The sequence below is a fragment of the Gopherus flavomarginatus genome, chromosome 3 (assembly GCF_025201925.1).
Source record: "Gopherus flavomarginatus isolate rGopFla2 chromosome 3, rGopFla2.mat.asm, whole genome shotgun sequence".
In the NCBI taxonomy this organism is placed as follows: Eukaryota; Metazoa; Chordata; order Testudines; family Testudinidae; genus Gopherus; species Gopherus flavomarginatus.
The window spans coordinates 249,708,619-249,736,147 of NC_066619.1; the positions used below are offsets into that span (position 1 = coordinate 249,708,619).

The 27,529-nt window shown below is 40.0% G+C and overlaps 1 protein-coding gene across 5 annotated transcripts in view; it reads right to left on the reverse strand.

Annotated features, from left to right (window-relative positions):
* TBC1D19 (TBC1 domain family member 19) overlaps positions 1–27,529 on the reverse strand; it is a 100,441-nt gene that overhangs the window by 22,426 nt on the left and 50,486 nt on the right. For all 5 annotated transcript variants that reach the window (XR_007773574.1, XR_007773573.1, XR_007773572.1 and 2 more), the window contains exons 12-13: positions 7,711–7,785; positions 3,968–4,030 (exon numbers count right to left, since the gene is read on the reverse strand). Coding sequence is in view for 2 of the 5 variants with exons in the window: in XM_050947769.1 (XP_050803726.1) it covers positions 3,968–4,030; positions 7,711–7,785 (138 nt within the window). In the remaining 3 variants the exon portion in view is untranslated. The remainder of the gene's footprint in view (positions 1–3,967; positions 4,031–7,710; positions 7,786–27,529) is intronic.

Sequence of the window (27,529 nt, forward strand, 5' to 3'; positions counted from 1 at the left end):
TTTAAATCAAGACTGGATATCTTTCGAAAAAGTATGCAATAGCTCAAACAAAGTTATGGCTTGATATGGAAATTACTAGGTGAGGTACTTTGGGTTCTTTGGGCTCTGTTCTGCAGGGAGTTAGACCAGATGATCATAATGGCCCCTTCTGGCCTTAAAATCTATTAATAGAAATAAAGCAAAAAGAAATAAAGCCAAAAGAAAACCATGATAACACAAGCTCTTTTTAAAGTATACAAATATTTGACAAACTAATGAAGGGTGTTTAATTTTCTTCTTAATTTTGGACTGATAGTATAACCACTAAATTCAAAGGATAAACCTAAAGCAATAAAATCACAGGGCATGGGATAAAGAGGAATTTTACAATGGATGTCAATGGAGCTGAATTATAATGTAGGAGAGTTATAAAGTGGTAAAAATGTAATACAGAAATCACACTAATGCAAACAACTGAAAATGATCAACTTTATCTCACTGTATTCTTCACACAAAGGATTATTTATGACTAGGGGTCTACCAAATTCGTGGCTGTGAAAATCAGGTCATGGACTGTGAAATCTGGTCTCCCTTGTGAAACTGGTATCCGGCCACCCAGTTCTGAAGGCAGAGTGGAGAGCAATGGCTGCTGGCCAGGCACCCAGCTCTGAAGGCAGCACCACTGCAAACAGCTGCACAGAGGTAATATGCAATCCTACACTTCTGTGCTGCTGCTGCTGCTGCTGGTGAGCTGGGCACCTGGGCAGCAGCCTCCACTCTCCGGCCACCATGCTCTGAAAACAGAGCAGATAGCAGCTTCTCCCATGGCCCAACTTGAGGCAGCGCCAGCGTCAGCAACAGCAGAGAAGGAAGGATGGCAACACCACAACCCCAAATAGTCTTGCCATCCCCTTTTGGGTCAGGGTCCCCAGTCTGAGAAATGCTGCAGAGAATTCACACATTTTTGTAGGCTGGTCACAGCATAAATAGCAAATGCCTGTTTATACTGTTACCAACCTGCGAAAAATGTGATTGCACCACAATTTAAGTAGACCCCTATTTATGACTAAATGAGAACCAATAGTACAACTCAATATTATAAAGTATGATGATGATGATGATGATTATTACACCTCTACCCCAATAGAACGCGACCTGATAGAACACGAATTCAGATATAACGTGGTAAAGCAGAGGTGAGCCCCAGGCTCTTTAAAGCGCCACCTGAGCCCCACTGCTTTACCACGTTATATCTGAATTCATGTGGAGCCCTGGGCCCTTTAAATCAACACCTGAGTCCCACTGTCGGAGCTCTGGTGGTGATTTAAAGGGCCAGAAGCACCATCTGCTGCGGGGAGCCCAGGACCCTTTAAATCCACACCCGAGCCCTGCTGCCGGAGCTCTGGCGGTGATTTAAAGAGCCTGGGGCTCCTCGCAGTGGCTGGAGCACTGGGCCCTTTAAATCACTGCCGGGGAAGTCGGTCCAGTCTGGCACGCCATACCAGACCAAACCTGATATAATATGGTTTCACCTACACCTCTACCTCGATATAAAGCTGTCCACGGGAGCCAAAAGTATCTTAACACGTTATAGGTGAAACTGTGTTATACTGAAGTTGCTTTGATCTACCGGAGTGTGCAGCTCCGCCCCTCCGAGCACAGCTTTACTGTTATATCCGAATTCATGTTATATCGGGTTGCGTTATATCGAGGTAGAGGTGGATAAAGCGGTGAGATTTCTTGGCTCCTGAGGACCATGTATCGGGGTAGAGGTGTATTTAATCTTAATATTATCATAAGCCCAGATGCTCCAGACAGGATCAGGGTCCCACTTTGAGTGTTGTACAAACCTAAGCAGTAGACAGCATCCTTTTCCCAAAGAGTCTGCAATCTCAGAATAACTAATTCTGCCAAAAAATGAAGTACTAGACAGACAACTGATTCCTATATCCCTTTTAAGCTGTAATTTTCAGTGTTCAAATTCTCTTACTTAACCACTTATCCCTCTCACTTATTTGGAATCAGCAAATAATATGCCATAGCAGAGTGATTCTTAAACTGTGGACCGTGGAGCCCCTCTTGGTGGCCCACAGAATGAAACAATTTGAGAACTTGTTGAAGCTGAAGATTAGGTAGGAAATGAAGGCTGTCTTTAGGAGATATACTTCTTTTACAAACCATTTTGCAGAATGGAATAAAGTACTAAATAGAATTAGACAGAAGAAAGAGTGATCAGAAGTTTAGCGTTGTTTTTCGAATCTTAGAATCAAATTTAGCTCTGCACTTTTCAAAAGAGCACACATGGATTTAGCTAGGTAACTGTTGTTGAAGTCACTGGAGATTGTGTGGCTAAAATCAAATACTTAAGAGGTTTTTGTTTCTTTGAATTCCTACAGTCCCATTCATCTTTATTACTCAAGACTTAAATGTTGAAAGGGAAACCTTCAAATGTGACTATATACTGAGAAATGACTATGCAAAAATGTCATCAGATTTAGCATATTTGCTGTCCTATGTCACTGAGTGACAAACTTCCCAGCACTGATAGAGACAAGCTTTTATGTCTGTCATCACTGTAGAGCCAATATAAAAAATTATTCTTTCTTCATAACTGTCAGATAACTACTAACTGTAACATATTTATTGAGACAAACGAACAGTTTGATTTCAGCTCCCAACCTGAGATGCTAAGACTGACAGAAAAATTATCTTCTATGTATATTTTTCTCTGTTTAGGAGTCAGAAGTATTTGAGACTGAATAAATATGGATACCTGGGATGTCATTTTTATGAAGTCTCTTTTCAGAGTATAAATCACATTTTAATTCAGATATATTTTTATTTGAAAACTGTAACTGTACTTTTAATTGAGATGAAATAGAGATATAATTTCAAATGGACACGTAAAAGAAATGTGTAAAGTTGTATATATACAGATATATTTAAATAAATATATTTAATTACAAACGTATATATTTTCTACAAGCAGCACAGTTTCTTGGTTAATTTTTCCTCCAAACCCTATGCACAGATTTACATAGGGCACACACTTCAAAAAGGCACATATTTAGTTTCATGTAACTATAAAAAACAAAATTAAACAAGCCCACCCTAACAACTGTGACTAATCAAGCTGAAAGTGCTGTGAAAATGGTAAGTTTGCTCCATGACATTTATGTTGACACTGCAATCAAATACACATTAGGAAATTCATGAATGTAATCTCCTTCCATTTAAAAAGATTTAAAGGGAAGTAATGTAGATAATTCCATGTAAATTAACTAGAAATTATTTGCTAGAAATAAATAATGTTAGATATGATGAAAATGACATTGCTACATCCACACAATACTATATTTATAATTACTGTTTTTTATTTTTTTAATATTTTACCACTTCATTACCCATTATAGCAGGCCATTGTCAAGCAACATTTTTATTTTTTTTGACTATTCTTCTCAAGACTTAGTCAATTTGTGTGCCTTCAACTCTACTTAAAAAAAAACAAACCACTAACTTATAACTACTGGAAAAATAAAGACCAGGCTGGCTTCATCCCTTTTATGTTATTATATTGTAAAAACAAAAGGTAGAATCATTTCTAATTTGGGGGCTTCTCCATAAGTCTTTGTCTCCTCCAACACACTCCCATTCAAGTGTCTTGCTCAGCTTCTAAACTAGTCTTGTTCAAATTCAGAAATATTCTATTTGATAATACAAGGAACTTCAAAAAGTCAAGGGCATTGACACAGGAGAGTGAGTGACCCTGGTCTTTCAACAGCATAAAGGTTACTTTATATAACTTATATCCAGAAAGTGATATCATTTATTCTTTGTATTGCAGTAGCATCTACAGCCCTCAGTTAGGGGCCCCATTATGCTAGGTGCAGTTCAAACGTGCAAAAACACAGTTCGTTCCTCCTCCAAAGATGTTATAGTCCAACAAATACATACTTTCATCTTTTCTAAAGCAGAACTACCCACTTACCTGATATAAATAATCCTCAAATACAAAATAGTAGTCATCATTGCTTGCTGTCAGCTTTACATCCTAAAATTGAAAAAACATAGCAGTTTGGCACTGAAAGATAATTTTTTCATTCGGGTGATGCCTGCAGAATCTAGACCCAGCATAGTGGTTAAGGACATTGTTTCAGCATTAGTGAGTTTCCTGTCACTTATCAGCTGACGTCATCCTCATACACAGACTTCATATTTATAATTACAACACAAAAACACTACAATGGTTTAATTACAGTCATATTCTGGACTAAAATTCGGAGACCAAAAGCTCTGCCCTTGGTGTTTATTCAGACCAGCAGCAAACAAAAAGCATCCTTGAGTCATCATTAACTACCCACCCCAAACACCAGCAGTTTAGGGCTCAATCCTGCAGACAAATCCTCTGTGTTCTTCAAATAACAACTGGATTCTGCAACTGTCATTCATGCTAAAAGGAGGTTACTTACTTGTAACAGGAATACCTGAAGATGGACTTCACACATTCACACTCATGGGATGCATTGGCTGGTGCAGCTTGGACTGTGGAAACTTCTCACACCAGTGCCTGTTAGGGGGCTCACACATCCCTACTGCTGCTCCTGCTCCTACCCCTCCCCTCAATGTTTGTGAACATTCTGAGAGCGAGGCTATAAAAGGGGGCATGGTGTCCCGTCTCAGTTCCTTCTAGCCCGCCGCAGAGTCAATATTTCATTAGCACTCTGAAGAAGAGGGGAAGGTGGGCAGGGAGTGGGAATGTGCAGTGTCCCTCTCAAAAAATTCCAGTTACAAGTAAGTAATCACCATTTCTTCTTCAAGTGTCCTCTGCATATACTGAGTCATGGAATAGTTTGGCAAGCAGCACCACATGACTGGATGGTTGGATTCAGTGTCCTAATTGAATAAGGATTGTATGGCCCTGCTGAACTGAGCATCCAATCTAGGTACTGGATCTAATGAATAGTATTTTGGAAAGGCGTGACTAGAGCCTAAAAGTAGCAACCTTACATATTTCACCAATCAGAACATTTCTGGACATGCTAGAGAAGTAATCACTGTGCAAGTCAAGTACGTATATAAAAGATGTGTGCCATGCCTGTGTGGCTCCTTGTGTCCAGGCGCAGCAGTGCAGGTGCACCCTGCCTTAATTTCCCAGATTAGGTTATCAATAAATTAATTAGGTTCACAGTGCCTTCATCCACCCCTGTCCCCACACACCTTCTGAGGGTCTGATTTATTAATAGAAAGTTCAGCAAACACACAAAATAGACTTTCACTCAAGCTTCTTAGCAGGGAGGCAAACTCCATCTGAGTTTATTAGTCCAACCTGAGTCTAGCAAACCCATGCTCAGGCTCATTACCCACAAGGCACTCCAGATGATGCCTTCCCTGTAACTAAGTCCTCTGCAGGGCTTTTGTATTCAATACAAATCCTCACCTGGCAGCATGCAGCTCATCACAGGCTGGGCCTTCTGCAGCTATCTAGGAAGTGCCTCCATAAATTCCTTTTCCTGAGGATTCTATTGCTGTGTTCCCTGGGAGCACCTCTCCCTTAAAAGCCTCCTAGCGGCACCCTCCTCCAGCTGAGCATTGGTAGCTCTGCCAGAGCAGGCAGACTAAAAATAACAGCATGATTATGGAGGAAGGTCAGCAGCTTGTGCTAGCTTCCCAAATAAGTATCCAGGGGGTCAGGCAGGATAGTCATATCTAAAACTGGGAGACACACCTTACTCTGAATTAGAACTGAAAATATCAAAAACTAGGTGAGAAGTCTCCTCTAAAACAACTGACAGAAGCATTAATATTGTAACCATTCTACTCATGAGATAATTAAATTGCAAATCCTCCAAAGGTGAAGAGATTGCAGCATTACGAACATTTGCATCAGGAGAAGAATCATTCTCAAGCTCTGGTTATAACTGCTGATGTTTCATTTGAATTACAGGCTTCTCTTCTTCAGATAAAGCATCCAGTACTATAGTGGGAAAGTGCTCTCTGTAAGTAGATACAAAAACTGGATCCAAGAGTCTCGGATCTGAGGTCTGAACCTTTTCCTATCTCTAGTCTGAGATGAGTGCCTATGCTGGTAAGGCTGAAGAAGGTCTCTGTGATGCCTAGGCAATGGGCAATATGGCCACACAGCGCCAGGTGGCACTTGCCAATCCTGCCACTAACCCAAATATGGCAACATCTCATAGGAAAGATTATCCACACAGATCATATCTAGTTGTATAGTCAGGTTTTTATGACTGAAAGCTTAGTGGAATATCAGTAACTCTAATGTGATCCAATTCTTCTTTGGATTGTGGATCTGATCTCAGATCTGACAATCACACTATTGGCAAAATAACTGATCCTGGCATCTATTCTAAACAATGGAGTACAATGGTGCGGAGGGGAACCTGGCTGACTCTTAGGGAAGCAGCCAGGGAATACCAAGATAGATCCCTCCATCTCTTCCTCTCATCTGGTGTAGAAGGATGACTCACAATAGCTTTCTTCTTCCCTCCCATAAGAGATGAATCATTCAGATCTGGGAAACACTCCAACTGCAGCTCTGTGCGCACCTGAGCCATAGGAACCAGATGTACTGGCAACAAGAGTTGCAGAGTTGTTTTCAGACCCGATTCAACCCTCTGAACTGAGGAGAGATCCTTTGGGAGAGGTTTTCTCTGTTATGGATCATTTGTTCTCTTTGGCTTCAGAACAGTTAGGCTCTGATCTTGCTCAGGTGGATCTGAGGAATCCCCAGCATGTGGCTCTGGTCTCAGCCTTTGGAACATGCTTAGCCTTGATATTTCTTTCTTGGAACCAAGGTTTATTGGATCTAATGTGGCTTGGCTCTCATGTCAGAGGCCACAACCAATCAAGGTTTTAAGTGCTTCAAAGATAGATACCGATAATGCCTTGGAACCAGAGCCCAGCTCAGAGACCAGTGCCTTTTGCACTGCAAGGTCTGGACGGTTCCAGGCATTATATCAGTTTCCTGTCCTTAAGCTTGGATTCTTTAGCAGAGCTGGAGCAGACAGGCTTCGCAGCCAGTGCTTCTTGTGACAGTAAGGCTTGTAGCCTATTCTGCTACTCCTTCCGTGCTCACAGGGTAAAGGTGCTGAAGTTTGAGCATTTTGAAGAAGAGTGGCCTTCATCCAGGCATGCTATCTAAACATCTAGTGTGAGCATCTGATGCTGGAAAGACCACACACACAGACACACACAGACCATTTAAAATCTGGTTATTTCAACTTTGGATCCACCATGGGACCAGAAGTCAGAATCAAAGAGCTAACAACTATTAACTAAATATATCCCATAACTAATACTAACTGTACTAATGCTAAAGCTAGACTAGACTAAGGTACTAAAATCTTATTGAGAGAAGGATCTGGATTCAAAGCATCCGGAGAGGTTCACATCTTCCCACTCCTGCAGTTGGAAGGAAATGAGGCAGCACAAAACACCACACCTCCTTTCAGAGCCTTACCCTTAGAACATTCAGAAACACTGAGGGAGGGATAAGAGGGAGATGTGAACACTTCACAGAGCACTGCTACAAGAAGTTTCCACCATCCAATTTGCAGCAGCCAGCACATCCCATGAATGGGAATATGCAGAGGACACGCAAAGATGAACACGCTTTATTCCCATGCTCCATATAACCAGAACATTTGTGTTTTCTTTATACAGAGTTATTGCTTTCATCAGTAAATACTCACTAATTCATGAATTACTCACTTTGTAAATCAGGCTGTCCACTAAAAGATCATGCTGAATCACATTGGACTTCAGCTGTTCGTAGTACAAAATGTCCTAAAATGAAATAAATATTATTAATCATTCCTCAGTCTGAAATAAAGCCCCGATTTATACTTATATAAGTAAAATAAATGCTGATAGCTACAAAGGAGGGCATATTACTGAAATGAAGGAAAAATTATAAAAAGAGATCCACATTGCCTGTAAATACCATTTGAAATATCCTCCCCCTACTATCAAGAGATACATTCCATTGTTCATCCTAAATTTCCTCCATAAAACAAGTAAAAAAAAACTAGGGAAGATGCATGAGGATCCACATAATACAATATTATTGCTTAGTTGTATGTTAGAGGACACACAAAAAATGAGAATGAAGAGAAGAGTTTGGACAAAATTGGAATATCTCAGTCTTCCAAACTTTTGCTCTCTCTAGAGCCAAGCCTGCTTGAAAGTTCTGAAAGAACTGTTCTGATTCTTCTCTCCACCACCTTTTATTTTCATGCACTTCTGTTTTTATGGGTCCCATCAAATCTTGTTTAATATTAGTAATGTTAATATCAGTTAGAACTAAGTCAGGCATTTGATACAATATGAATATCTAAATATTTAAACCCACAAAGTGCCAGTCTAAATAGTATAAATGTCAAAAGAAGATCATATTGAAGAAAGGTTCAGACTTTTCCATGTTCATCTTAAATCACCTGGTTACTCTCTAAAGTCTGTGGAGAATATACTGGGGTGCACCAAAGAGGAAGTGTCCAGGAAGGAATCACTCTTCTGCTTTTGCCCATGTTGCCCGTTACAAGTGGGAGGAGCTCCCTGCAAAAATCTACAAAGCCACTTTCTCCTCTTTTAATTCCCTCCTTAAAACTTACCTCTGCCATGATGTCACCAAGTGAATATGGCTTTACAAGGATTATGGGTTTACAAGGATTTTTAAATAATCTAGTTGCCCTCAGCTCCTTCCCTTGCACAGAACCCTTCTAGCTTCAGTGGGACTCCAGAGGACACATTCATACAGCTTGAATGATAAAGGCCCTAGACAACATTCGCTGGCTGATTTCTTGTAAGTGCTGCAGCAGAAGTGGTTCGTTCAAGCAAGGGACCTGAAGAGTAAATGGGTAGTGGCCTTACAAGTAAGTCTGGGGAAAACATTTGCAAGGGGCAGCATGCAAGAAAATAAGAAGGTGGTGGGAAAAAGGTGGTGGTTGTTCTTTTCATATGAGTATTAACATGAGGGTGGGAAGAATAGTATGCTCAATTAAACCAATTCCATAAACTTCATAAAATTAGGAAATTCTGAAACTAGGAAAAATACCGTGTCCATTTCATGTTAACTGAAAATAGCTCAGGGGAAAATATATTTTCATTTTTCTTCCCAATAAAGGGCAAATAAAAGTAATAAATCAGAATTTTGTTAAATATTTCCTTTAAACAAGGTCAGACATAAAATGTCCACAAAATGTAAATGATTCAGGATATGTACTAATTGTGCTTCTTTTAAAAAAAAGCTTTGGACAAAAGTTTTACTATTCATGTTTAAAGCCACTATTTTGAAGCAGACACTGTAATCTAATTCAGGAACACAGTCAAATTAAAAATCACCGTCTGAAATTTTTGTTACTGCTATTATAAACAATGAACTACATTCCCATAAAACAGAAGAATTTAAGAAAAAATATCCCTATCTTTTCAGTTTATTTTGTGCATTTGAAAGCAGTTTGTCTGTTTCACTGTTTCCCCTTGTACAGGCAGACACGCTCTGCTAATGGGCCATAACCTTGTGGCCTGAGGTTGCCCTACAAACAAGCCTGCCTCAGATTCCCCTTAAATGGGCATCTCAAATAAACTTCAAAGGCTTTTTTGTTCAATAATGCCTTTTCTCCCAGCATGCAATTTATTGACATAAGACAAAAAGCAAAACTCAGTCCTGGGGCTTCTCTTCTCCCCATGAGTCTGCTCTTTACAGCTCTTCCCTGCTTTGGCAAGCTATTCTCAGCCCTGCTGAAGTCTTTTTTTACTCCCGTGGAGTCTGCTTTCTTTCCAGCCAATTCCACCCCTCCTTGGGGGTCTGGTTTTATCAAAAACAAATAAAAATAAAGTCTCTTCAAGTCCATCAATTTACTCTCTTATCAGGGATCCTCCTAGGCTTTTCCTGTCTACAGACTCACTCCCAAATCCCAGGTCTCTCTCTTCAAGCCTACTCGCTCCTAAGGGCCTCTGTATTCCACTCTGGCTTCCCTGAGCATCCCCACTTCTCTGCGGTTTCCTGCTACTCTTTATAGGGGAAATCACCTGATTCCTGCTCAGATGTACTTCCTTAGTAACTAGAGTTGGCTGGCCCCAGGCCTCTAGCTCTTAAAGGGGCAAGCCACCCTGTTACAGGCCCCAATCTTACAAATATTTATGCATGCGCTAAGCACAAAAATAGTCCTGTTTAAAATCAGTGGGACCATTCACATACTTAAAGTCAAGCATGTGAATAACTGTTTGCAGGACTCGGGCTTTTTGCTAGTTAGTCAATTTCTCTTGTCTGCGTGGGTTTTTCATAAAGCAAAAAGAAAAATTTTAAAATACGAAAATGTGATTAAAATCCACTAAAACAGGCCAGAAGGACTCAGGCTGATTTCAAGTTAAAATTTTTCTTTAAACAAAATCAAGTTCTCATAGAATTGTACTGTCTGTACAATGTGTTACCACAGCAATCTGATGTGGTTGTCAAAAGATTGTGCACTAGCAGATGTCTACCAGCCCTAACTGCAATGAGAGCTCTATCATGCTACACACAATGAGACAGGCTCTACTCCAAAGAGCTTGCAATCTAAAATAGACAAGACCAGCACAGATATAATACCTCCAGTTGTCCACTCTGTTTTACAGATGGAGAACGGAAAGATTCACTAACTTACCCAAGGTCACACAAGAAGTCTGTGGCAGAAATAGAAACTGAACTCAGAACTATTGACTTCTAGTCTAGAGCTTTAACCAAAAGACTGATCCTTCCTCAGTTATATGTAATAATGAATATAATGAACATAACACAGCAGTTGGTCCAGAGATTACAGCACATGAATGGGAGTCAAGAGACAAGTTTTCTTATCAGCTGTGTGCTCATGGGAAAGTCATTTAACTTTTCTGCCTTAGTTCCCCCACTTATAAAATGGGAATTATAATGTTTACTTAACACTCTCAGATCTGTGAGGCTTAATTTATTATTGTTTGTATGGCAGTTTGAGCTCCTAAATTGGAAGGCGATGTATATATAAAAACACTTTGCATTTCAAGTCTGTGTATTTAATTATACTTAGAAGTAGCAATTTTGGCATATCTGAACCTCATCTGAAAGTCCTGAAACCTTTATCAGAACTATGCTATGTCATTATTTGAAATGCAGTAGAGCCAACAGATAAGTCTGTATTTTCTGATGACTTCATGCAACATAGCATCTTCATACTTCATTATCTTAAAAACACTGATGCTAGGGACCACATTTTCTTAACAAATTAAATGTGTTACACATAGCTTTTGATCTACCAAGTTCAAAGAATGTCTAAAGAATTAAACATTTCTGCTGTCAGCATAACCAAGAATCTGAAAATTGTACTGGAGAGCAGTGTGTTTCCTCAAAGAAGTCTATATTATAAATGTTTGCATCCAGAACGGAAATACAATTAGACAATTAAGCAGAAACTCACTAATTTGTACTTTAGGTGCCTTGAAACCCAATAATTTACACTTCATAATTCAGTTGCTTTTGGAAGCTGGGTAACCACAGGTAAAGTTGTTGCTGTATTGGAATGGTCAAGATGTGACAGGGTGCTTGGACATTTGGTCAATGATGAGTCACTGTCACAAACACCATACCCAGCACAGTATAACGATGTGAAACAGGAGTCCCATCAATTTTCCATTGCTGCTCCTTCCAGCAGGCCATCTCACATGTGTCCCTCACAACAATTCTGGGTACAGAAGTGGAGATTAAAAAAAAGGACGGCCTCAGAAGAGTGATATTTTAGAAGGGCCACTGTCCCCTTATTTTCTTTTTCTTTTCAGCTGTGCCACTCATGGACTCATTCAGCTGGGCCACATGTCAGGAGGAAGAGGTTAGCTGGAAAGCAGCCAGCATTTGGGCTACACTATGTTGTTTTGGGCATTCTCTAATATTAGTTTCATCCCACTCTCCCTCTTTCAGGTTTAATTTACAAAGAAGGGGAGGAGGCAGAGATGACATCAGGGATTGCTCCACAACAACACAGCAGGACTTCAGAGCTGCTGCTGCTCAGCAACTGAACTTACTCCTGCAACAAATACCACAGCTATGGGAGAACACAGACAACATGTGACATTCTTAGATAATGACCGTTGAAGAAAAAAAAAGCAGGAGTTCCTTATTAGACTCCAGTCTCATTCCCAAGCTGCCTTCATACCAGTTTCCTCTTCATCAGAGGTGATGGAGCACTGCCCAGACAGTTTGCAGTGAAGAGGAACTAAGGGAGGAGAATCAGAAGCAACAACAATTGCAATAAACCCTGCAAGGTCACTGTCATGGTTACACAGATAACTGCACCTCTGTTCCCTTTTTGTCTCTCCAAGTGCACGCTGCTCAAGTGTCAGACCTTGTGCCTTTACCTCTACTGGGGTGGAATTCCTCAGCTCTCTCACTCTTAGACTGGGCTGTAGGCTACAGCAGCCCGTGTATCAACAGTGCAAACCCAGCAGGTCCATCAGGGTTTGGCACCTGTGGTTCTTCCTTTTGGGAGTCTGTGACCAGTGCTGTATATATTGCTCATGCTAACAGTAGAGCAAAGCACAAGAGTAAAAAGGATTTTGAAACAACAGCCTACAAGCACATCTATCTTACCTAAAGTCCTATCATCCCAGTGATAAGCTAGGCAGGCCTAACTTCTTTAGACATTCCTAGTAAGCATGTGTGCATCAGTCTTGTTCCCCTGAATAAGCATTTGATCAGCCATCTGAGAGAGAGTCCCTTTTAATACAGCCAGAGAAGCTTTGTTCACGTCAGTTCCCAGACTTTGGCCCTGTTTGTCAAAACTAATTCTGTAAGATGGCTGAAGACAGGATGTGAAATCTTCAAAGTTAACACTTTTTGGGCATTGTCTCTTAATAGCCCTTAAGTCATAAACAAGGGGTGGCTTACTTTGAGCTACAGTTCCACTTCCTGCTTGTTTTTACTACAAGGCCCCTATTAAACTAAACCAAAATATGTATATACTAAACATCCCAATAACCACCTCACATACACTATTAATAAATTATTACAGAGCAGCTCCACTCCTATCGCAATCACCATAACTATATCAGGCAGGATCAATGTAGATGGACTGTGTTCCTTGACTGGCCAATGAGGACCATCAACATCTCATATACACACAGGCTCAGATTCACGCACACTTCACATGTGGTTTCTTGATCAGTGTGAATGAGTGTGGTTTTACCATATTAAACAGGTACACATTATTATTCATTATTTGATTGCATGGTACTCACAAACATGCTCCTCAGAAAACACTAAAAGACAGGTCCCTGTCACAAGAGTTTACACTCCAGATTATTTTATGGCATTGCATCTCTGTTATGAAACTTTGGAGTATTTTTGTCAGGCAGGTGAAAAGGAAAACTTCAACAATGGTACACAGTGTCTGAAGAATGCAGCTCATGAGAGCTTAAGGTGAGGCAATCCTAGTATGAGCCCCACATCTTTGAAATCTGCTACACCAGAAATATTCTTACATGTGAAAGAGTTGCAAAATGCATTGATCTGTTAACCATGGCTTTTTCAGGGGACTTTGCTAATTGGCCATATAATTCTCTAGCTAAAAAATAAGGCAGCAGGAGAACATGGTATTTTGCTCCTTTACAGGGAATGACTCAAATTTAGCCATGCAAGGTATATCCAGCAACTACCGTAATGGGTGCTCTACAAATCTATGTAATAAAATCATAATCAAGCATTTAGGAAACTAAGGAAGCAGATATTATTAAGGGCCTAATTATTTGAAAGAAATGTTGTGTAGCAGTGGGCTACAATGTTCTTCTGCTTTGTGCAGAGCGGGGAGAGAGAGAGGCTGTGACATTTTCCTTTCACAATAAAAAACAAGCTGCAAGAGAACAGTCCTAGGGGATATATGAGGTCAAAGAACCAGCAAAACATTTCTGATACAGCATACTGAAAGGCAACAATCACTTTTTCCATAACTAAGCATATCACTTAGCTCTTCAGAAAAAATTATGTAGAAACATAGTATTAAGTAAAGTCTTCACAAACAAGTTTAAAATGAAATCTAGATGAAAGCAGACTCAAGCCAAGCGAAACTTTTAGAGGCAATTTTAGAGCCAAAAATGGAGCTTATGTGGAACATGTCAAGAAAACAGATGCCATAGCTGTAAGAATAAAATTAATGACTTGGCATTCAAATGTCATGACAGCTAGCAACATTCTGTAGGTGGTCATTGTAGCTATTTCTGCGTAACATACAAATAAGGAAAAAATAGGACGAACAATATGATTCTCGTAACATGTTCTATTTTTTAAAATTGTACGCGAAATTTAATAATTTATAAAATACAAATATTATGGTCCCTTTGTTTAGTGCTTCAAGGAATTTTGTCAGCTTTTTCCATTTTATAATTTTAAGAATATAATGTACTACATATATTAATCCACAAAGGATTCCCAGACATTTAAACAAAATTAAATCCAATCAAACGCAACAAAAGAGAAACATATGGCCACAGATTATTTACTGAACAAGAACTAGATAATTTAGAACATATAAATAGTCTGGTTGTAAAATATACACAGACTATGTAATATCCAATTAGGAAAAGATAGGTAAAAACTATTCAGACACTGGGAGTTGGAATTATATTTGAATATAGACTTCTGGGAAACGTTATCCTTTGCTACAATGCAGGCAGAGCACATTTTCAACTCATAATCAAAAACAAATTTTTCTTCTGAACACAATCACACTTTAGAGTCACAAGTGGCTCCAGCTCACAGGTTAGACATCACTTATTTAAGTTCTTGACTTTATATTTTCTTGTTTTATCCAACTAGCATTTTTCCCTCCACATCTTTTGGGGAGTTTTGTTACAATTATTTTTATTAAAATATTATAAAAACTATAGCTAAAAAAGTAATAATTTAAAAATAAATTTTCTATTTAACTTCATAGTCTGAGCAATCTTACATTAAGCCATTTTACTAAAAAGGATATATATTCTTTATGCAAGAGAGAAAAAAATTGATTCACAATTTATACCCTAATTTAGAAGGCATCTTGAGTTTTTTAGGACCATTTTGAGTTTTAAGCTTTGTTTATGGCATTATATTGCGTCATGATCAGAATGTTAATGGTTTACTTTTAATTAAAATATTTATTAGCTTCCTATCTCTGGACTTGAAGGGCAGCTTGTATTAATTAAGCACAGCAAACTGCAGTTTTGAATAAATTACAGTTTAGAATAGACACTAAGAAACCTTCATGGTAGCTAAACAGTCTACGCTATAGAAAGCTGTAAAAATAAAATAATCTAAATGGAAGTTTCACTTAAACTAATGAGCTATTCCTTAATCTTAAGCATAACAAATATCTTTAATACAATTTTGTAATGTTTCTGTTTTTATTGGTTTAAATGCGAAGAAAATCAGTAATGCCAGTTTAAAAAAAACACAGCCTTTTCTGATCATTTTAGAAAGCATCCTCCTTTTCAGAATATAATTAATTTTAACCAGGATTTAGACATTGTATACAAAAAAGGAGGAGGATTTTAAACATCCTTTGAGAAAAGAAATAGATACTCTAATGAAAAATTGTATTAGACATTATCTGGTCCAGAACCAGGCATGCTCACTATTAAAACACTGGAGATTAAATTAAAAAAATAAACATTATGGGTTTTTTAAACAATTACATTTAAAAAATTAGATCTAAATTAAGAAACAAAGCATGTTTCCAGCCTGCTCAGTGCGAGGCAAAATCAGGTAAAAAAACTCTTATTTTACCCAATTCTTCCATAAATAGCTTTTCTGTAGCACTTTCCATTAAAGGATCTGCAAGAACTTTACACACATTAAATAACTTAATTTTCAACCTAAACAATTACACATTTTGGACCTAATACTACAACCACAAGAATGTCACAAATACTAATGATTACTTAATTTTCAAGGTTTCAGAGTGGTAGCCATGTTAGTCTGTATCAGCAAAAACAACGAAGAGTCCTTGTGGTACCTTAGAGACTAACAAATGTATTTGGGCATAAGCTTTCATGGGCTAAAACCCACTTCAACAGATGCATGGAGTGGAAAATACAGTAGGGATAGATAGATAGATAGACAGATAGATAGATAAACAGTACATGAAAAGATGGGAGTTGCCTTACCGAGTGGGGGAATCAAGACAATTCAATTAAAGTCAGATATAAATGCAAAAACTGACTCATTGAAGTATTTCAACTATGAGTGTTTGCAATCAACTATATATTTTATATTTTTCCTCCTGTGCAAGAAGATTCTATGCACTCTAGGAATGGTAATTCTGATTTCTCATTGATCATGAATTCTCTATTCTGCAAGGGTGAGGTGCAAAATAAAGTCAGAGTTCTTTTGGTATCACTTATGTGCTTATCTGTTACTAGCTGTAATGTGACTGGAGCTGAAATTTCACTATGCCTCTCAGCAAGCAAGAACATTTCTGCTCTAGGCTGTGGTGTTGCAGGCCAGTTCTTTACCAATTTATTCCCTTGACTTCTTGCAGTGCACTAGGTCATGTAGTTTTCATCTGCAATACTTGTTAGATTCCTTGTTCCCCAATATTTTAAGTGCCTGATCTCAAATAGTTCCTTCTCTTCACTTACTGATCTCACTGTTTCCCATGTAAGGTATGTCTATACTGCAGTTGAACACCTGTGGCTGGCCCATGTCAGCTGACTCAGGCTCGCAGGACTCGGGCTACGGGGCAGTTTAATTGTGGTGTAGATGTTTGGGCTCAGGCTGTAGTCCAGGCTCGGAGATCCTCTCACCTCATGGAGACCAGCTGCTGGTGTTTAATTGCAGCATAGACATACCCTTAGAGCTAGTCAACACTACAATGGCATTTCCAGTACAGCTATCCCGGTATAGCTATACTGGCAAAACCTCTTAGAGGAATCACAGAATATAAAAAAAAGTTCTGTTGATGTTCCAGTTAAACCAGCTTCCTGAGCTCTTTGGCCAGTATAGCTTGTGTCATTCAGAAAGGTGGTTTAAATACACTGGCAAAATACTTCTGCCATTATACACTGCGTCTACACAGGGGATTTTGCCCAGTTAGCTATGTTGGTTGGGGTATGGTTTTTCACACCCCTAACCAACATAACTATGCTGGCAAAACTTTGTAGTGTAGACTCAGTCTTAGGCTATATCTACCCTAGTACTTTTGTCAGTATAATTTATGTCACTCAGGGGGTTGAAAACAACAGCCCTCTGAACAATGTAAGTTACATCAACAGAAGCGTTGGTGTTGACAGCACTAGGTCAGCCGGAGATGCTCTCCCATCGGCATAGAGTGGCTACACAGGAGATCTTACAATGGCGCAACTGCATCAGTAAATCTGTACTGCTGTAAGGTCTCTACTATAGAATCTGTTTGTAACAGAGTCCTCGCACTCTTTTTCAAAATTAAAGTCATGTTTTCTCATTGAAGTCAACGGAAAAACTCCCACTGACATAAAGGGAAGCAGAATCAGGCCCACATCTTCTACATACACTTTTAAAAGCATTGTCAGACTTACAAAGGACTTAAATATTGCTCAAAGGTTCTAAGAATCTATGCAACTTGACTATAGGAATAAATTTGAAAAAGTAATCTTTACAAATTGCTGTTTGTATGTATAGACTCAGTAGAAAAACAGATAACTTATTAATTGGAAATAATGTAAAATAAGTGGGAGCAAAATAAAAAGTAAAGATTTTAGTCATTTTAAAAATCTACTGTTGTATATTCAAGGTATTTCTTTCAGCTTCCCTTTCGTTACATAATTTTAAGGACTTTTCAAACTGAATATTCCAAGATGTAACTACTTGCCCCCCTGAAATGGATACTACTACTTCCTGGATTAATATAGTACAGGAAAAAATTCAAGAACCATTCTGTGGTTTATCACTCCACTTTGGAATGATTCTTCTTATGGGACAATTAGCAACTTGCTATTCCTGAACTATAAAGATCCAAAGGAAACAGAAGTACTGTTCTCACAGAAGTAAAGTGCTACTTGAACTGTGCAAACAAATCTAATAGTTACATTTTCTTCTGGACAAGTATTTATGCCAAAGAACACAATGAGCATTTTCATTTTCTATACTACTAGAAGACTTGTAGTACAGCCAGCAGGTGTGTATGTATGAACTTCCTGATATAATTCTTCAAGATGTACAAAACATTCTGCTTACAATTTCAATGTCAGACATATTTCAAATAAGATGATTCAGACTTCATGAAATGGGAAGTGAAATATATTTATTACAAAAAGGGCTGGAAGCAGAGCCTATTATTAGGGTTGGCCTATACTTCTCATTTCAAGACCCTGCTTTCAGCTGTTTACAACTTTGCCAGATATTAACTGTTCAGGCTGAAGTTCTCCATGCCAGGTTGCTTCCTCAGACTGAATTCTTTTGAAAATTTCACCCAACATGATTCCACAATTTCCAAGAATGAGGTTAGAGTAAAATATGTTGTTTTCCCCATGTCAAAACTTATTGGCAACTTTTATTTGAAAAGTTCTATTTCTTCCATGCTTTGGAGCAGGAACGTGAAATTTGGAATGATGGTGGCATTTGTATCAGCAAAGTGCACCAAATCTGGCCAACTCACAGGCATCTGAAAAAAAACAACAAACACACACGCATACACAGTCCAGACATGCTCAGTTGAGGCCTTCTTAGATTTTGGCCAATAAATTTCATGAAGAGTCTGTTTGCATTGAGGCTTAGCAGAACTTTCCCTGCAATTGCAGCTCTGGGCTGCTGCAAGCCAGGCCAGGCCCAGACACCTGAGCTGAAAGCAGGGAACCTGTTCGTGTGCTCTCAATGACCTTCCCTCCCCCTGCCAGGCTTAGGCTACATTGAGGAGGAAGCTATCTGATTCTAATGCAGAAAAGTTAAGAGTCTGACCTATGGGAAGGGGGCAGAGAGAATAGATTGGGACAAAGAACCTGGGATGTATGGAAACAGACTGGTGGGGGAAGAAGAGGGAAACTGAAAATTGTGAAGGAATCTGGGAATAGGGCCAGAGACTGGGACTGGCTGGGCAAGGAGGGTAACACAGAGCTGGGGAGGAAAGAATCGGGTCTCACTAGACAAGGAGACAGGGACACAGAGTCGAGAGGGACGAGGTTGGGAGACACACAGAGACTGGACAAGGGTCCTGGGCAGAAGGATTCGGACTGGGAGCTATTGGGGACAGTGAGGTTATGGGCGACTGCAGTCCATGATGAGGGAACAAGTCAGATCAGGTGAGGAGCAAAGAAGGTGGGTACTAGCACTGGCTGGACAAGGACACTAAAGAGAAGCTGGGAATAGCTGGACAAGGAAACTGGGACTGCTAGTGGGGGACCGTGAGGTGAGACTAGGACTTGCTGGGTAAGGAAGCTGGAACTAAAATGAGATGTCTGAAGGGTGGAGACAGACTCGCTAGGTGAGGAGAATGAGAAAAACAAGGAGCTGGGGTGAAGAAGAAGCAGGAATGAGACAAGAACAGGTAGGAGGGAACAGGGCAGAAGCTATTTTGGCTCTATTGATGATTAATATATAAGAGCTATGCATTAATGGAGGGGATGGGCACAAAAGCCTACAGTATATTCCTCATTACAGCACACTCCTTTCCTGAGACTAGAATGGACTCAAGATTTTTGAGTCTCACCATTCCTCCCTCTGCTATCAGCAAATATCTGTAAAAACCATTGATGCAAAGCATCCCAGTCCTCTCTTGCAATGGTCCACAGAGGTCCACAGAGGATGACAACACACTACTGCTATCAGTTACTCTGTCAGATCAAGTGGCAGAGGTCCATGTGGTGAATCTAACAGTTTCAATCCCGCTGATGATGCATGCGGGTGTCAATATGATACCACATGTCCGAAGTTTTGCTTTTTCAGTTTTACTTTCTTAAAAACCTAGGAAATTATACATACAATAATACATTAAAAGAAGATTAAGGTTGCAAAGTCAAGCAGTCAAAAATTAGGAAATGCAGAATTGAGGAACCTCGTGCATCCTAAATTTGGCTCTTTGGGTCTAATTCATTATGATACAGTCTGCTTCATTTGTTGCAGAAGTTGGAAGGTATATAGTGAACGAGGCAGAGGATTGCATGAAAACAAAGGAGGGCCTCATGGTTAAGATAGTTGAATGCTGCCTTAGAGAAGTGGATTCTATCCCATTCTCTGCCATCTATGTGATGCTAGTCAAGTCACTTGTGATACTCATCCAGGAAGGGTTAAGCAACCAGCAAGTTAAAGTGACCAAAGATCAACCTTTAAAATCATATCAGGGAAATACTGAAATGGTAAACAGGGCCATTTCTTGTAGATAGTTATCAAAGCCAGGTAAGTAGACTAAATCCTTGGAAATGTAAGTCTGTATTGTCAGAGAATTAGAAGTAAATACTAATTGTATTTGTCTGTGTGTACCTATATGTTAGAAACTTCACAATGTGATTTCATTAGCTTCTAGATTATAAACTTCTGTTCCTGTCTGTTACTATAGCCTATTGATTCAGAGATCAAAAGGGAACATTAGCAATTAGATGAAACGTGTGGTGTAATATCATTGTCTTTAGTTCTCTTTGAAGTTTTTAGTATCTGGATTGTGAACCTTTGAATGGTTAATTGCCTTATGCCAATCAATGCAACTACTTACCTGTGTATACATAGGAAATAGGAGATTTACTTCAAAGCAACATGTATTACCTATTCTTCATCCAAGGAATGCCTATTGCGTTATCTGCTGTCAAGAGGTTATCATAGCCTGCCAGAGATCTATAAAAGAACTTTAGGACCTGATCCTGTTTATCTCAGATCTGCTTGAACTTTGTCAGGGAAGTTTAAATTGCAAGACTGAGGTCTCCAGCTCCATTCTGGACTACCCTGCATTTTCTCCTAGAAGAATTTAAACAGACTCTGCACATGGATTGCCTATTGGGCTATAATCTATGGAATGGATTCTGGAAGAACTTTTTACAAATCAGCAGCTCATCATTTCTGCTATTAAACTGACCTAAGAATTTTATTCATAGATGTATGTATAACGATCTTTAACCACAGTACTTTTTTTCTTTTTCATCTTATTAACTAAACTAAGAATTAGCTGTAAGTGTGTATTTGGGTAAGATCTGAAGTATTCATTGACTAGATGGGTAATGTGTCTGACCTCTTGGGATTGGTAGAACTTTATATATGGTGAATAAGAATTCAAGTAATCCTCACCATACTTGATTTGGCTATAAACCAAGCCACATCCAAAACCTTTCTGTTTAAAGCAGAGCAGAGCGGACAGGGAGCTGTAGATGGGAATTTGAGAGAGTTTGACAGAGGGAGGCTTACGATGGTGAGGAGGACCCACAGCACCTGTGGCAGCACTGCTTCTGTCTCCTCCACCTGCACCTGTAGACAGAGCACCAAAGCATGGATGCTTTTACCCAGATTCTGGAGTGGGCTTGCAAAGACTGTAACTTGCAATTTCCACTTACTGATATCCAGGCTGGGGGTGGCATCCAATGTGAAAGGTGCCTACTGGTGGAATCTCTCAGGCAGCAGGTGGGAGAGCTACAGGAGGAGGTGGCTAGGCTGAGGAACATCCGTATCCATGAGAAATTCCTGGACAGTATCCATGTGGAGACAGCTGACGTAGCTGTCCCAGTTCACAGGACTACTGACACACCAGTGGAGGAGGAGATGGCTCAGGGTGGACACTGGCAGCTGGTTACTTCTGGCAGCAGGCAGTGCTCCACCCCTGCTGCGAACCCTCCTGCTGTGGTAATAGGTAACCGTTATGCTCTTCTTGATACAGGAGAGAAGGAATCACCCCCAACAGTTAAGGAGGCAAAGCTTCGTACCCCTAAGGCTGGGAGGTCTGCTGCCACCACTGATAATAAGAAACGTAGGGTAGTGGTGGTTGGAGACTCTCTGCTTTGGGGGACGGAGACACCCATCTGTCGCCCTGACCGTTCATCCCGGGAGGTATGCTGCCTGCCAGGGGCCCGTATCCGAGATGTTACAGAGGCATTGTCGAGGATTATCCGGCCTTCTGACTACTACGCCATGCTACTCATCCATGTGGGCACAAATGATACTGTGAGGTGTGACACTGAGCAGATCAAGAGTGACTACAGGGCTCTGGGAGTACGGGTTAAGGAGTTTGGAGCGCAGGTGGTACTCTCTTCGATTTTTCCTGTAGAAGGTAGGGGCCCGGGCAGAGACAGATGCATCGTGGAGGTGAATGCCTGGCTGCAAAGATGGTGTCGCCAGGACGGCTTTGGCTTCCTCGACCACGGGATGCTATTCGAGGAAGGACTGCTAGGCACAGATGGCATTCACCTTTCGAGGAGGGGAAAGGCCTTATTTGCTAACCTAGTAAGGAGGGCTTTAAACTAGGTTCGACCAGGACAGGTGAGCAAACCCCACAGGTAAGTGGGGAGCAAGACCTGGGAGATGGGTTGGAAACAGGAGAGAGCACGGCCTATAATGGCAGAGAGAAAGGAGGGTCAGGGCAAAGCTGGGAGGCAAGATCAAACCAGTATCTTAGATGCCTATATACAAATGCAAGAAGTATGGGTAATAAGCAGGAAGAACTGGAAGTGCTAATAAATAAATACAACTATGACATTGTTGGCATTACTGAAACTTGGTGGGATAATACACACGACTGGAATGTGGGTGTGGATGGGTATAGTTTGCTCAGGAAGGATAGACAGGGGAAAAAGGGAGGAGGTGTTGCCTTATATATTAAAAATGTACACACTTGGACTGAGGTGGAGATGGACATAGGAGATGGAAGTGTTGAGAGTCTCTGGGTTAGGCTAAAAGGGGTAAAAAACACGGGTGATGTTGTGCTGGGAGTCTACTACAGGCCACCTAATCAGGTGGAAGAGGTGGATGAGGCTTTTTTCAAACAACTAACAAAATCATCCAAAGCCCAAGAATTGGTGGTGATGGGGAACTTCAACTATCCAGATATATGTTGGGAAAATAATACCGTGTGGCACAGACTATCCAATAGGTTCCTGGACTGCATTGCAGACAACTTTTTACTTCAGAAAGTTGAAAAAGCTACTGGGGGGAAGCTGTTCTAGACTTGATTTTAACAAATAGGGAGGAACTCGTTGAGAATTTGAAAGTAGAAGGAAGCTTGGGTGAAAGTGATCATGAAATCATAGAGTTTGCAATCCTAAGGAAGGGTAGAAGGGAGTACAGCAAAATAGAGACAATGGATTTCAGGAAGGCGGATTTTGGTAAGCTCAGAGAGCTGATAGGTAAGGTCCCATGGGAATCAAGACTGACGGGAAAAACAACTGAGGAGAGTTGGCAGTTTTTCAAAGGGACACTATTAAGCCCAAAAGCAAGTTATTCCGATGGTTAGGAAAGATAGAAAATGTGGCAAAAGACCACCTTGGCTTAACCACGAGATCTTGCGTGACCTACAAAATAAAAAGGTGTCATATAAAAAATGGAAACTAGGTCTGATTACAAAGGACGAATATAGGCAAATAACACAGGAATGCAGAGGCAAGATTAGAAAGGCAAAGGTACAAAATGAGCTCAAACTAGCTATGGGAATAAAGGGAAACAAGAAGACTTTTTATCAATACATTAGAAGTAAGAGGAAGACCAAGGACAGGGTAGGCCCACTGCTCAGTGAGGAGGGGGAAACAGTAACGGGAGACTTGGAAATGGCAGAGATGCTTAATGACTTCTTTGTTTCGGTCTTCACTGAGAAGTCTGAAGGAATGTCCAATATAGTGAATGGTTACGGGAAGAGGGTAGGTTTAGAAGATGAAATAAAAAAAGAGCAAGTAAAAAATCACTTAGAAAAGTTAGATGCCTGCAAGTCACCAGGGCCTGACGAAATGCATCCTAGAATACTCAAGGAGTTAATAGAGGAGGTATCTGAGCTTCCAGCTATTATCTCTGGGAAATCATGGGAGACGGGGGAGATTCCAGAAGACTGGAAGGGGGCAAATATAGTGCCTATCTATAAAAAGGGAAATAAAAACAACCCAGGAAACTACAGACCAGTTATTTTAACTTCTGTGCCAGGGAAGATAATGGAGCTGGTAATTAAAGAAATCATCTGCAAACACTTGGAAGGTGGTAAGGTGATAGGAAATAGCCAGCATGGATTTGTAAAGAACAAATCGTGTCAAACTAATCTGATAACATTCTTTGATAGGATAACGAGCCTTGTGGATAAGGGAGAAGCGGTGGATGGGATATACCTAGACTTTAGTAAGGCATTTGATACGGTCTCGCATGATATTCTTATAGATAAACTAGGAAAGTACAACTTAGATGGGGTTACCATAAGGTGGGTGCATAACTGGCTGGATAACCGTACTCAGAGAGTAGTTATTAATGGCTCCCAATCCTGCTGGAAAGGTATAACAAGTGGGGTTCCGCAGGAGTCTGTTTTGGGACTGGCTCTGTTCAATATCTTCATCAACAATTTAGATGTTGGCATAGAAAGTATGCTTATTAAGTTTGCAGACGATACCAAACTGGGAGGGATTGCAACTGCTTTGGAGGACAGGGTCAAAATTCAAAATGATCTAGACAAATTGGAGAAATGATCTGAGGTAAACAGGATGAAGTTCAATAAAGATAAACGCAAAGTGCTCCACTTAGGAAGGAACAATCAGTTTCACGCATACAGAATGGGAAGAGACTGTCTAGGAAGGAGTATGGCAGAAAGATCTAGGGGTCATAGTAGACCACAAGCTTAATATGAGTCAACAGTGTGATACTGTTACAAAAAAAGCAAACGTGATTCTGGGATGCATTAACAGGTGTGTTGTAAACAAGACACGAGAAGTCATTCTTCCGCTTTACTCTGCGCTGGTTAGGCCTCAACTGGAGTATTGTGTCCAGTTCTGGGCACTGCATTTCAAGAAAGATGTGGAGAAATTGGAGAGGGTCCAGAGAAGAACAACTAGAATGATTAAAGGTCTTGAGAACATGACCTATGAAGGAAGGCTGAAGGAATTGGGTTTGTTTAGTTTGGAAAAGAGAAGAGTGAGAGGGGACATGATAGCAGTTTTCAGGTATCTAAAAGGGTGTCATCAGGAGGAAGGAGAAAACTTGTTCACCTTAGCCTCCAATGATAGAACAAGAAGCAATGGGCTTAAACTGCAGCAAGGGAGATTTAGGTTGGACATTAGGAAAATGTTCCTAACTGTCAGGGTAGTTAAACACTGGAATAGATCGCCTAGGGAAGTTGTGGAATCTCCATCTCTGGAGATATTTAAGAGTAGGTTAGATAAATGTCTATTAGGGATGGTCTAGACAGTATTTGGTCCTGCCATGAGGGCAGGGGACTGGACTCGATGACCTCTCGAGGTCCCTTCCAGTCCTAGAGTCTATGAGTCAGGGTGGGATGGGCTGAGTGGGCTGGATTGCTTTAGAGGAGCTACATTTTTGTCTTCTGGGTAACCAGTGAGTAAGGTATTGTAGAAGCTCCTATGTTGCTGGCTTGGTAAATCTAATATTTAGAATAAACCACCAGTTTTGGGCATCGTTTGCCCAATTCTTTGCAGTTTTCCCTGACTGAGCAATCTCAGTGTGGTGACTGCAGCAACCATGGTCACATCACTTAAACCAAACCTTTCACTGATTGTCATTAAATTTTGCATTCTTCATTTTCTGGATGCCCAGTCTGAGATCCTGGGGTTTGACATGCAAAAGTGCTGAGCACTTTCAACTGCAACTGAAGTCAACGGGAGCTGTGCTTTGAATATAGAATGGTCTACATACGCTTGAGTCTCTGTAAAATCAAGTTCTTGGTGTTTCAAATTGAATGGATCCTTAATCTTTAAAAATTAGCGGATCCTTAATCTTTCTGTGTCTCAGTTCCCAATTTGCAAAATGGACATAAAGAGGGATGCTGTGAAAATAAATTCATTAACATTTGTGAAGCACTCATATACTATAGGGATGAGCACCACAGACAAAGCCCATCAGTAATTGTTTCTTCATACCAGGGTTTGACTAATGTGCAGTAAATAGTGCATGGGGCCATGCACTAGACAACAAGGAGAAAACAAAATATTGAATAGCTACTCATTAAGTAAGCATCATCCATTCTGTGCACAGAACAGGCAGAGGTCCTATGGAAAAAACAGTATTTACTCATGCAAATTAGGAACATAAGAACAGCCATACCCTGGGTCAGACTAAAGGTCAGACTAAAGGTCCATCTAGCCAGGTATCCTATCTTCCGACAATGACCAATGCCAGGTGCCCCAAAGGGAATGAACGAGTAATCGTCAAGTAATCTATCCCCTGTCGCCCATTCCCAGCTTCTGGTAAACCGAGGCTAGTTTCTGTGAGTGCAGTTTTCTAAGTTTTTATAAAGCAAAACAAAAAAAACCCCAGAAATTTTATTATGTAACATCATACTGACACCCACCTGGGTCATCAGCAGGGTCAGAAGCTTTGCCACCTTAATAACATTCTTTTAACAGTTGTGTGTGTGTGTAATCTCCTGTAAACTCAACATAAAAGACTAATAAGCAATTCATTGCCAGACATTATACTTATATATTCCTAAATAATCCTGCAGCATAGAGCCGACAGTTTATTATTTGGTGCCATCACGTAAGCACACTGCTTCTACCTTTGTGTATAACACTGTAGATTGGTTTTTTATATGAGCTTTATTGAACATAATCTCTCAAACTACCTTATCTTGATGCTCCCACACACACACCGCCCAACTCTACCTTTCAAAGGAAATTTACTGACCTATATTAGATTTATATGCTTATATGGTCAGTTGTAAATCTGCAAGTCTAGAAAAGTGTAAACTCCCAGTGATATGCATTAGAGAGGAAAAATTATTGCAACCATATAATTCAGTAACAAACAAGGAGAGAATGAGAAAGTAGTGCTGGATAAACCATTAAAGCATATACAAAATATGCAGATATTATTTGTGATCTGTTACTTGAAAACTGCATAGTTTTACTAAACACCTTATTTCACCTTTGCACAATATATGCCAATGAGAGCCACAAAAACACTTTACAGTAATAAAGTCTCAGGGTATAAAGAGTCTCGGATTACCATAAGTCATTATACCATTAAGTCTGTGTTTATTAAAGATGACATATGATTAGTATTTCAGTTTATGGATATGCACATCATAACATTGTGCTGTTGTAACACACTAGTCAGCATATGTTCGCTGTCACCGTGTGTGACCAACTGCAGATATGGGTCTGTTACAACTCTGTTTGAGAGCCTGGTTCTTAAACCTCAAACTGTATACATTCATGCTTTCAGCTGTCCAGGTCCCTGGTTCAATCCTTGGTACACCAGTCAAGAAGGCAGCCATCACACTATGATACAAAAATGCTTACTATATACACAACAACAAAAAAATAAACCTCCAGAAAGCTATTTGATCATAAAGTAGTAGTTTTCAGTTTAGTACACTAGAAAAATCATGATCTGGAATGCACACTATTTAGCACCACCAGTAGTAAGATTAAGACTAAAGTATTTTGTTTTGTTCATTGA